Below are 11,467 nucleotides of genomic sequence, written 5' to 3'. Positions count from 1 at the left end.
CCGTTTGTCGAGTGCACAGTGTGGGCCCTGGAACCAGACTGCACGGGTTCAAATCCCAGTGAATGCTAGCAGCTGAGTGGTCCTGGGCAAAACACCTGCCTGCCCACGTCTCGGTTCTTCCATCACTGACTGTGAAGGTGACATTAGCTAACACAAAAAGCATTCACAGCAGGCTTGCACAGAGTAAGCACTCAATAAGTGTGACTCTTCGTCCTTCCCGTTATAAGGCAAAGGAAGAGACTCCACACACCGAGAGAAAGGCCGAGAAAAGTACGGATGGCTAAGAAGTGCCAGACGAAGCTGTCTTCTCTGGAAGGGCAAAATCCAGAGGATGACAGACAGCAGCTGTGTGAACAGGAGAATCAGGCGTAGGTCTGGACACAAAAGCCACCAAAACCAGGGAGTGATGATTCTCAAAACTATCAGAGTGTTTCACAAGACTGACACACATGCCCCTGGGCTAGGGAAAGGGGGCCACAGCAGGCGAGCACCCTACGGTGGCCCAGGGAGCACACCACTAAAAGCTGCCCGTCCGGGGCAAAGTGCCCACCAGGCCCAGCTGAGTGGTGGGATGGCAGGTGATCAGGCCTTCTCACAGGCAGTCTCGAGAGCTTGGCACTGCTCCAACCCCCCGGGCTGCCTAGAGATGGGAGCCGACCCTTTTGGCCAGCCTGGCCTTCGATGCCAGGGGCAGCGGCAGACAGCTGTTGGTGATGTACTCTATGCCAGCCTGGTCCCTAGGGCGGGGCTTTTAACTCTAGGGCCATGGGCGGATGTAGGAGGTGTGTGTGTTTACAGACGGGCTCACGATTCTCAGCCCAAAAACGTTAACAGCCACTACTCCAGGAAGTTCGAACTGCAAATTCTGAAACCTGAGAGGACTCAGCATTTTCTTGTCCATTCCCCATCAGACCGTGAGCTCCTCCACTAAGTCGTCATCTCCCTTAGAGCCCAAACCACAAAACTGACTGTGTCTCATGCACTGTTGTAATCCCAGGCTTAGCACGGTGTTAACGAAGAAATGTGTTTTTAAAAACTAGTTAATTGGCCTAATTAATTGGTGCTCGTGTCCCTTCCAGCATTCCTTCTCCAGCTGCTTTTTCTTCTGAGGGGCTTAAACATTTCAGAATTTCATTTCTGTAAACAGATTATGGGAAAGTCCCAAATTCACCGAAGCTCAGAGTGACAGTTTCATCGTCTAACATCACCTTTATCTTGGGAAGAGAAATCAGACCACCCTCCCCCAATTCCTTCTACCAATCACCACTGCTATAATAAAAACAGAGACCTTCTGCCTCAAATTTCCACCCTGCTCAAAACCAGCAACGCACAATTATAGGCGGAGATACCCATGTGCACACTGGTAAGCCACACACGCAAACACATCAGGTTAAATCAGTCAGTCATGTGAAGGCAGTGGCTTGAGAAAGAACTCGACTTGAGAATGACTAAAGGAGTCATCACCAAAGGCCGGGGACAAGTCAGGAATCTTGCTGACACACTGCTCTGACAGGCAGCTCTGACAATCAGGAGCATGACGAGGCACATGTGCCACCCCCAGCCAACTCCTCACTCTCCCAGAGCCCAGGGGCTGCTGGGCTGGATCACTTTTCTATTTATGGAGTAGGCTATATTCCCCAACGTCTTCTGAAGCCAGAGCAGGCAAATGCCTACTCAAGGGAAGAGAAGGCAAGACACCCCTGGCTCTCACTGTCAAGACGGGGCCCAGGGCTGGAGGGGGCAGCCTTCTCCTGCAAATGCTCCTTTTCTACCCAGCCTGAGCCAAGTGAAACCCGCAAGCCCTGCTCCCTTCTGGAAAGCAGAAAGCTCGACTTGGCCTCTGCACTCCATTCTACTTCGATGCAGTTCTAGAGCCCGTGTGCCAGCTGCTCCCCAAGAAGAGCCGCTGACCCGGGGTGGGAGAGCCCACTACCGGCCTGGTCCCCAGGGCTCAGGGCTGAAGATGCTGCGAGTGCCCGCACCCTGCAGGTCAGGAACCCAGTCTGGAAGCTGCCTGGCCATAGCCTGCGGAGTGAGGCTGCGAGGGAGGCGGGCGCCAGGAATCCCCAGGGGCCCAGAACCGGCTCCCTGACCTAAGGACAACTCCGGATCCTTCCAGCCTTTCTTTTCATTCAGATTCGCCCCAAATTAGAGCCCTAAGGGACTTCAGAGCGCATCCAATCCGAATCTCTCCGCGTAAGGATGAGGAAGCTCAGGCCCAAGGTCACACGGGGAGAGGTGGCTCTCCGGGTTTCGGCTCAGGGCTCTCCCCTGGAAGTCCCGCAGGGCTCTAAGCACTATTCCCTTCCGGTTCCTCCCCACCTCTGACCCCGACCCCCGCGGCCCTCGATTCCCACCTCTTCACCCCGGATCCGCAAAGCTCGGCGCCCGGCCGAGCTCGGCGCGGAGGGGACCCCTCCACGTGCGCCCCTCCAAACCTCGCAGCCGCGACCCCTCCCTGCGGCTCCGTCCCGGGCCGCGGGACCCCGCCCCCGCGCGCCGCCAGACTGCACCCTCCTCCCGCGCCCGCGCCCCAGCCGGGTGCCCGGGCCCCGCCCGCCCGAGGCCCCGCCCCTCGCCGTCCCCCCACTTCCCTCCGCGGCGCACTCACGCCCCGGCCCCTCTCACCGGTACAGCCGCTTAGTGTGGAGGACCTTTGCTTCCGGCTCGCTGCTGTCCCCTGCGGCGGGGCCTTGGCTCATGGTGCCCGGGTCCGGGGGTGGCTCCCGGTCACAGGCCCCCGCCACCCACCGCTACCGCCAGCACCGCCGTCTCCGGCCGCAGCCGCAGCAGCCACCGCCGCCGGCCCTGCTCGGCCGCCATCGCTGTGAGGCGGCTGCCCGCGACAGCTCCTCCTCCGCCTGCCAAGTCTCGCGATAGCGGCTGCACAGTTGCGGGCCAGCGGCGTGCTGCTACCAAATCTCGCGGAACTCACTTTCCCTCCCGGGAAGTTGCCAGAACTAACTCCGGGCAGCATGGCCTCTTTCCGGCTTCTTCAAGCCCTTGCGAAAAACTTTATTGATACAGCTGCCAGAGAACGGACAGTGGGTGGATCGGGGCAGATGGGCTCATGCCAGGAGCTAGGAGCGTGACTTTGCTTTGTCCTGCAGTGGTCAGTCCACCCCCTTCTGCCCCTTCACCCCCTCCTCCCGTTTGAACCGAGTCTTTCAAATTACTGGTTAGAGTGATTGCATTTCTCCCTTTTCCCCATCATTTAAACAAACAAAAATGCCTGTGAAAGTTTCCTTGTAAAGGGCCAAACATGAGTGAGGCCTTCCATCCAGTTCGTGACTCGGCCCTTCTGCTGCCCCTCCCCAAGATTTCCGGTCGCGCCAACATATACTGGACACCTGCTGTCCTCCAGCCACACTGCTGGGTTCTGGACACACGGAGATGAGCAATCAGACACTGTCCTGCCCATCATTTGATGCCTTAACTGCCTTCCTATCCTCCAGCTTAGAGGGGTGAAATAGAACTCGATCATAAAACACCACGAACAAGTCTGAGGAGGGTATTTTATCTCAGAATTTTCAATGCAAAGATGAGCTCCAATGTAGCTGTCACTTTTGTGAGCCATCTGTTGCAAAATGACCTCACAAACCCCAAACAACCTTAGTGTGAGGTACCGCAGAAACAAGAAGCCACACGCCCGCGTTTCTGCCTCAGGTACTCCCTTTGGGAAGATGGCTTTGGATTCCTTGACGTTAAACCCAAAAAGCAAGGTGTTAGGGGGCAGAGGCTGTGGACTCCTTGTAATGGGAACTAGATTCCCTTTACGCCACTACGGTTCTGGTCCCAGCCGACCTTCTTTCTGTCTGTTTTTTAAACAGCCCAGTCTTTCCCACTCCTTGGCCTTTGGCTTACGGTCCCTCCCCTTGCCTGGAGCACTCTGATTTCCCTTCACATCTCAGCTCCAATGGCACCTTGGCAAGAGGTTTGTCCTACTGAAATTGTTTTATTGATTTAGTTGCTAGGCTTCTTTATGATCTGTTCCCCTCAAGGGCAAAGACCTTGCCTGTTATCTTGTCTCCCGGATGATCTGTGCTTAGAATAGTGCCTTAGCTAACAATAGGTGCTCAATAAATACCGAATGAGTAAGTGTAGAAATTCCACTCTTTTCTGGGTAGTCCAAACTACACCAAGCACTCTTTGATGCACAAACCCCATGGTCCCCCTCTGCCTTCCTGAGCTGGGAGCTCCTACACTTCCCGTTTGCTAGAACTCAGACTTATTTCTATGCCCAGCTGCACCCCCACTTTCGGAGGGATGACATCCTCCTCCCATGCTTTTTCTGTCGGCAGATTCAGCAGGGCGGGACCTGCCCCTTTAATCTGGGCTCCACCTGCTCTGGTCAGACTGGTTTGGAGATACAGGTCTCCCTTTGAGGGAGACCGGAGAAATACTTGCACAGCCAGCAGGGAGCTGGGCAGCTCCTTCCCAGACGCTGTGAGGACCCTCTGCCTCTCCAGATGGAAAGTAAGAGGGTGTCAAAGATCCGAATGTCAAGGAGTGGGGGGCCCTTGCGGAGGTAGAGGCAGGGGTCAGCCCCATCAAGAAGCAGTGGGACAGAACAGACGGCAGGGGGAGGAGAGACCTGAGAGGAGGCAGGGGGGCAGCTGCCACGGGACCTCGAGGGCAGAGTGCACAGACCCAGGCCCTTGGAGCTGACCAGGGTGGGCTTGTGAGGAGTTTGGAAGCTGCCCCAGTACCCAGGCTCGAACGATAAAACAGGGTGTATTCATGCCACCAGTTCCTGGGGACAGATCTGTTGGCAAATCACTAGTATCGGTTGCCAGGAAGAGTCCGAGCGGGGTCTGCAGGGAGAAGGGGAGGTTCTAAGGTGAAGGAGGAGGCTTCTGTGTCCCCGAGGAGGTCCTCGGTCAGTGGCAACTCTGGGCAAAGCTCTAGGCACCTTTCCTTCCTCTGGGTCCTGCACTGAGGTGGCCATGTCCCCGGGGTTTTTGGTGGAGGGGTAGAAGGCGTGGGCGGGGGCTGGCCCAGCCGAAGGCCTGTGACCCCGGACTCACCCTCTCCTGCTGGATGGCCTTCGATGTCGTAAGGGTGTCTCCATGTCAGCTGCTCACTGCTCTCCCACCTCCCTGTTCCAGCACCTTCCGCCACACCATGTCCTCCCAAAGGTTCCCGAGGGGACTAAAGCCCACGAGACTGGCTGCCCTGCAGAGTTCCAGTTTCGTCCACCCGTCCTCAGGGCCAGAGGACGGGGTCCTCTGACGAAACTTACCTCTGCTAACCTCCAGGGTGACATGACCTCACGGTAGACCCCAGAACCGAGGCCCCAGGATGACGGAACCCGAGACCCTGGCTCTGTTGGAGGTGAAGGGGTCTGAGGCCCCGGAGAAGAGCGCGCCCCAGGCCTTGGTCCCCAATGGCGGGCAGCCGGAGGGGGAGAGCGGGGCTGAGTCCCCTGGCGCTGAGTCCCCCAGAGTGGAGTCATCGGCCGGGTCTCCCGCAGCTGGAGAGGGGACTGAGGATGGTCTAGACAGCACCGTGAGTGAGGCTGCCACCCTGCCTTGGGGAACCGGCCCCCAGCCCAGTGCTCCGTTTCCGGACCCGCCCGGCTGGCGGAACCTGGAGCCCGAGCTCCTGGAGGTGGAGCCGCCCAGCAAGCCGGAGGGCCTGCCAGAGGATGACACTGACCCGCTGCCCGAAAAGGTGGCCCGAGCCTGCGTGCCCATCGACCTGCAGTGCATTGAGCGGCGGCCCCAGGAGGCCGTCGCCCTGTGCTGTGAGGCGGGCGAGGCTGAGCGCCGCCGGGCCCTCCTGCACCCCCGAGCCGAGCCCCCCGAGCTGCCGGAGCGCAAGTGGGCCGAGGCTGCCACGAGGCCGCCCAGCCGCACCTGCAGGGGCTGCGGAAGCTGCGGAGGCCAGGAGGGGCTGAAGGCTGTGGCCTCGGTGGTGGCCGCCCTCGTCCTCTTCCCCTGCCTGCTGTACGGGGCCTACACCTTCCTGCCCTTCGACGCCCCCCGGCTGCCCACCATGAGTTCCCGCCTCATCTACACGCTGCGCTGCGGGGTCTTCGCCACCTTCCCCATCGTGCTGGGTGAGCCCGGGCCCTGTGACAGGGGAGGGGGCTCCTGGGGACTGGGCCGAGGGCAGGGCCGGCCTGGCTGGGGAGCGGGATGGTTTCCCTTCATTCGGCCAGGTCCCCCAGGGCCTCGCACACCTGCCCCCCTGCCTGCCTGTCCCCTCCCGGGCCTCCAGCCGCACTGTGGGGAGCCCTGGCCTGGCCCTGCTGACCCGCCCCCTGCCCCCCAGGCCTCCTAGTGTACGGGCTGAGCCTGCTGTGCTTCTCCGCCCTGCGGCCCTTTGCCGAGCCGCGGCGGGAGGTGGAGATCCACCGGCAGTATGTGGCTCAGTCGGTCCAGCTCTTCATCCTGTACTTCTTCAACCTGGCTGTGCTGTCCACCTACCTGCCCCAAGACACCCTCAAGCTGCTCCCGCTGCTCACCGGCCTCTTCGCGGTCTCCCGGTGAGTCAGGGCGGGGACGGGGGTGGGGCACAGGGGAGGTCGTGCTGCCACGGGCCGCAGGTGCCTCAGTGCGTGGATGGCCAGGGCCAGGGGCTTTCTGGACCCTGCATTGGCCCACACAGGCAGCCTGGAAAGACAAGTCCACTTTCTCCCTCGCTCCTTACCTCCCCTGGTAGCAGGAGGTCAGCTCAGGTCTTCCCACAGGAAGTTGGTTTGGGAGACACATACACCATGTAGAACTGGAAGGGTGGCACAGACCAGCCTCCCACCCATGGCAGCCATTCCTCTGTGACACGGGTCAGGGGGCCACTGGCCTCGAGTTGAACAACCCGTGACCAAGTGCTCAGTTCTTTATCAGGCAGCGTCTTTCGTCTTTCAAAGGTCCCGATTATTGGAAAGCCCTCTTTCTTGTGCTGAAAACTGCTGTCCTGACCCTAATCTCTGAAACTGCCTCGGACAAAATGTTCCCCACCTGCGTTTCCTTTGCTCAGTGGCCCTGATCCTTTCACTGTCCTTCCCTCTGGGCAGGAAATTCTCCTGCTGGTCAAATGGGGGAAGGGGCCTGGTCAAGGGTATTGATCATCCTTCTGCTCATACAGACCAAGGGCACGTTAGCTCTCACGGCAGCCTCGTTACTCTCCCTGAGAAACTGGCCAGCTGAAACCTGCAGGGGTGTTCTCAGGGGGACTGCTAACGAACTAGAAACTCACCTATGAGTTTCTGAAGCCAAATATGCAGGTCTTTCCACTTTTTCCCTAATACACTTCCGTCTATCACTTTCAATATACAATTCCAGGCAGCTTCAACGGCTAAAGCATTCTTCCCGCTGAGCTAAAGTCTGTCCTGTTACTGACTGTAGCCTAGTGCTCCCCGTCCCACCAGCCCCCTGACCATCACGCAGTCCCGCATTTTCTCCCGGGAGGTGTTTCCGGTGATAAATGTTCCCGCTCAGGTAATTGCACCTCCCATTCCTCTCGGGGGAATGCTGGTCTCAGGTAGAAGTTGGCTTAAGCAGTCAGAACCATGTGGGAGCTGAAGAAGCCTCAGCGACTCTCTGGTCCATCTGACCCATTTTGTAGAGAGGGAACCACAAGAGACGTGGGGGAAGGGTGGAGTCGCTCAGGTCAGCCAGCAGCAGTGTCAGGACTGGACTCCGGGTCCCTTCCTTCCCTCTTCTCCGCCACGGGCAGCTTACTTAGCACTTTGGGTCTCTGTTGCATCAGCTATAAAATGGAGCTGTGAGGATCAAAGTGAGTTAATCCGCGTGGCGTGCGCACCAGCCCGGCACTCGGTGAGGGTGTGCTAATCATGAACGTCTATGATTACACGCTGCTTCTTGGTGCAGCGGAGAAGCACCAGTTACCTGCGTAACAAGTAAAAACGGACACGTCAATTCTGTACTAAGTGGCGCGATGAGTAGGCTTGGGTTCAAATCACGGTTTTCCTGTTTCCCAGATGTGTGGTCTCGGACCAGGCTTAGTGTCTTCATCTGCAAAGGGAGAAATAGATGCCGCTGAAAAAGAGCGAGGAAGCTATTTATATGCTGGTGAAAATAATCCCCAAGAGACAGTAAATGGGAAAAAAATCCACGTGCAGAACAGTCTTCATAGCATGCCACCGGGCTTCAAAAAACGGAAAACATACATCTTTTCGCTTAGACACACGTAAAAACTCACTCGCTGCACAGGAAAGCCTAACACTGGGTGCCTGGGGTGGGCGTGGAGTAGAGGGGCAGGCGAGGGAAGGAACAGGGTGGCTGGGGGCCGGCACAGGAAGGGAGGGAGACCTTTTACTGTAGGCGTCGGTACCTTTGGCTTTTGAGCCATGTGACTGTATTGTCTACTCAAAACTTTTAGATTAAAAATTGAACAAGAGGGAGGGGAGTGGTAACGTCACCTCACAGCGGTGTGGGGGAGCCAGGCCTACAGCATCCGTGGCGTGACCAGCGCGTGGCCAGCAGCGTGCAGGCACACGGTGCATGCTGGGCGATGCGAAGTACCAGCCGTGCCCACCTCTCTGGCCGTCTGGTCCCCCGCCTCGGCCTACGGCCCGCGAGCTGACCTTGCCTCGCCCCGCAGGCTGCTATACTGGGTGACCTTCGCCGTGGGCCGCTCGTTCCGAGGCTTCGGCTACGGCCTGACGTTCCTGCCGCTGCTGTGCATGCTGGTGTGGAACCTCTACTACATGTTCGTGGTGGAGCCCGAGCGCATGCTCACCGCGGAGACCCGCCCCGACTACCCGGACCACGTCCCCTCCGACCACAGGCCCCGGCCCTGGGGCTGAGCGCGACCGCCCGGTCCCCGCCCGATCCGCCTGGAGGTGCCGGCTCTCCCCGCGTCCGCGCTGCTCTCGCCTTGGACGCGGGCCGTTTTCTTGCAGGAGAGAGGTGGACAGCCATGTCCTTTAAGGATGCTGAGGGCGCGGGCTCGGGACCAGGAGGAGGAGCCTCGCAGCGCGGCCACCCGTCCACACGGCTGCGCTGGGCCCCACTCTCCAGCCTCCTGCGAGGCGGTGGGCAGAGCCACAGCCCAAACTGACCCTTTCCGTGCGGGTTGTCTGGGCAGGGGCCGCACACTGCTCGTCCCTGAAGATGATCTGGGTGGCAGATCCCATAGGACGCTCATGTTGGGTGGAACCTTCCCGCTGGCCTGGTTCGGGCCCTGCACTGTTGGCCCTCACAGGCCCTTTGGCCTCGGACAGGACAATCACAGCTGGCCCACAGCTGCGGCCGCCGCCCTCCCACCGATTAGGTCCCTGTAACTCCCCACCTCCAGCCTGTGAGGGGACGGGAGGGGAAGGAAGGGGGTGTGTGTCCGTGTCCACGCGTGTGGCGGCTGGGAGGCACCGTGGCTGCTGTTAACCCCATGTGAATGTGGGTGTGACGATAAATGACTCCCGCTGTCTCACTTGGCTTGTACTTCGCGCTTGCACCCCCGTCTCGCGTGCCCCTTCCTTGTTCACACCGCACCAGAAACCTCCCCGCTACACGTGACGGAGCCGCTGGCAGGAGCCTGGGTGCCGGTGAGGAAACGGGGCGGCCCGGAGACCTGCCTTCCACCCCCACCTCTCAGCCTTCTCACCCCCCAAAAGCACACACACACGGACACGAGCGCTGTGGAAAAATAAGTCTATTTCATGACCCGAGGCAGCCGACCAGTCAGAAGGCCCTTCGCTTCGGCCCGCGAGTGGTGGGAACGGGGGCCGAAGGAGCACGGAGGCAAGTCCACGGCGCCTCCCACGAGCCATAGCCCTGTTCCCGGTCCTTCACCGGAGGATGAAGGAAGCCCCACCTGGTGGCCCCCAGGACTTGAGCCTGCTCCCCGAGGCTCTGCAAAAAAGCGAGAGGGGAGTGGCTGGCCGGGAACACTGACCCTCAGACTGGCAGCGGTTCGAGGCCCAGCAAGCCAAGTGTGGTAACGTCCTTCCCTCTCAAGAGCAGGCCTCAGTTGATGGGCTGATATTCTGAGTACCCCTTGGGGCCCAGCAGCAGAAACAAGCCCCCCACCAGCAGCAGGAGGGCTGGAGCACCCAGGGCCACCGCCATGATGCCTAGGACCAGTGGAGACAAGGCATCCACTGGAGGGGCCCCCACACCCAGGAGCGCCGACCTAGAGAGAGCAGAGTGAGAAAGAGGTCAGCGGGCTTGGGAGGCAAGGCCGAGGCCCAGCCCTCCCGCCCTTGCCCCTCCGAACCTCAGCCCAGGCCCCGCCTCACCAGCTGAGGTAGTGGTGGTCCCAGTAGCCAGGGCCCGCGGGAGTCCCGAATGTCAGATTGAAGGCACAGAAGTCGTTCTGGGACCCGAAGAAGGCACGGACGATGGGCGACTGGGGCAGAAGGTACGCCAAGGTGGGGTACGGAGGGGACGCGTGGCAGGGCAGGGCGGACTCTCGGCCCCCCTGCTTCTGGGAGAAAGCCACTGGTCGCCACTGCACGAAGCCTGATGGGAGGGAGCCCCACAGCAGCTGGTCCAACTGGGGAGAAAGGCAGGCGAGGCAGGATGAGGAGGGCCAGCCCGTGCCTGCCCCCACGGAGCCCCGCCCTTCCCCAGACTCGACCTCCCACCGGTTGTCCCGAGTCCCAGGCCTGCTCCCCGTGTGCACGGGGACCTCGCTCTTTCCTCAGTAGGGAGGGGAGTTGGACTGGATGAGCCCTGGCACCGCAAGCCCACGTGGGCTCAGCTCCCTCCCTGGGCCCCTCGGCCCTTGCACACCACCCCTGTCACTGTGGCACATGGCACGTGGCCTCTGCCTTCCTGTCTCCTCCACTGAGCAGGCAGAGCCTGGGCCTCAGTCATCAGCACGGTGCCCAGCACTTGAGGGAGCGGAATGAAGTGCGGCTAAGCGGCAAACGGCTGACCGTGTGTGGCCCTGATAGGGTCCCGTCGACCCCCCACCCGTCTGCCTGTCCGCTGGAAGGCTGACCTGGAAGACGGCGGGCGCATACTCGTCATCGATGGAGCTCTGCCCCTGCACTGAGGGGCAGGCCGGGCCCGGGCCCAGCATGGCCACCTCCAGCCCAAACAGGGAGCGGTTTCCCCGGGGAGAGGCCCCGACCAGGGCCACCTCCAGCTGGCACGTGTCCGCTGTGTGCAGGAGGCGAGGGGGCTGGGTTGGCCGGCCGGATCTGGGGAAGGCCTGCACCTAGGACGGAAGAGGCGTGGGGGGCGTGGAAGCCAATGGAAGCCTGTGCCTGGAGGCTGCCCTGCCGACGCCTCCCACCCTCGCACACCAGCCTCTGCAGTTCCGACTCCCCGCACCCTTACCCTGAAGGTCAGGCTGCCATTGGTAAAAGCCCCGGTGGGGTCACGAATGGGGTGGCCTTGAAACGTGGCACTCAGGGTGGCGGGGTCCAACGAGCCGGTGACGTTGTTCCAAGAGAATTTGGCCAGCAAGTACGGCGGGTACGGTTTCCCTGGGGGCTTTGTGGCTGTGCCCGACGTGTTGGTGCCGTCAAACTCAAACAGCTGCCGTGGGGGGT

General features: G+C 60.4%; 3 protein-coding genes across 5 annotated transcripts in view; 1 reads left to right on the top strand and 2 right to left on the bottom strand.

Moving 5' to 3' along the window:
* Nucleotides 1–2,839, bottom strand: part of SMG5 (SMG5, nonsense mediated mRNA decay factor) — a 22,374-nt gene extending 19,535 nt beyond the window's left edge. Inside the window, exon 1 of the mRNA XM_025040844.1 lies at nt 2,629–2,839. Within this exon, the coding sequence (XP_024896612.1) occupies nt 2,629–2,702 (74 nt within the window). The 5' untranslated portion in view covers nt 2,703–2,839. The remainder of the gene's footprint in view (nt 1–2,628) is intronic.
* Nucleotides 2,840–2,994: 155 nt separating this feature from the next.
* On the top strand, nt 2,995–9,496 carry TMEM79 (transmembrane protein 79). 2 transcript variants are annotated; one of them, XM_025040883.1, is made up of 4 exons: nt 2,995–3,112; nt 4,302–6,061; nt 6,277–6,490; nt 8,569–9,496. In XM_025040883.1, exons 2-4 carry the CDS (start codon nt 5,302–5,304, stop codon nt 8,771–8,773), a joined length of 1,179 nt encoding a protein of 392 aa, XP_024896651.1. In that variant the 5' UTR covers nt 2,995–3,112; nt 4,302–5,301; the 3' UTR covers nt 8,774–9,496. The 2 variants fall into 2 exon arrangements, with proteins under 2 accessions (XP_024896651.1, XP_006923568.1); XM_006923506.2 differs by having other exon boundaries at nt 3,047–6,061.
* Nucleotides 9,497–9,602: 106 nt separating this feature from the next.
* Nucleotides 9,603–11,467, bottom strand: part of GLMP (glycosylated lysosomal membrane protein) — a 2,935-nt gene continuing 1,070 nt past the window's right edge. The window contains exons 3-6 of one of the 2 annotated variants that reach the window (XM_006923504.3): nt 11,253–11,453; nt 10,912–11,130; nt 10,205–10,461; nt 9,604–10,098 (exon numbers count right to left, since the gene is read on the bottom strand). In XM_006923504.3, coding sequence (XP_006923566.1) covers nt 9,933–10,098; nt 10,205–10,461; nt 10,912–11,130; nt 11,253–11,453 — 843 coding nt within the window. In that variant the 3' untranslated portion in view covers nt 9,604–9,932. Of the gene's footprint in view, nt 10,099–10,204; nt 10,462–10,911; nt 11,131–11,252; nt 11,454–11,467 lie in introns of both variants that reach the window. The other variant, XM_006923505.3, reaches the window with a different exon arrangement.

Source organism: Pteropus alecto, unplaced genomic scaffold, assembly GCF_000325575.1.
Source record: "Pteropus alecto unplaced genomic scaffold, ASM32557v1 scaffold49, whole genome shotgun sequence".
In the NCBI taxonomy this organism is placed as follows: Eukaryota; Metazoa; Chordata; class Mammalia; order Chiroptera; family Pteropodidae; genus Pteropus; species Pteropus alecto.
The sequence above is the reverse complement of the archived record's forward strand: the minus strand, read 5'-3'. Positions and strand labels throughout refer to the sequence as shown.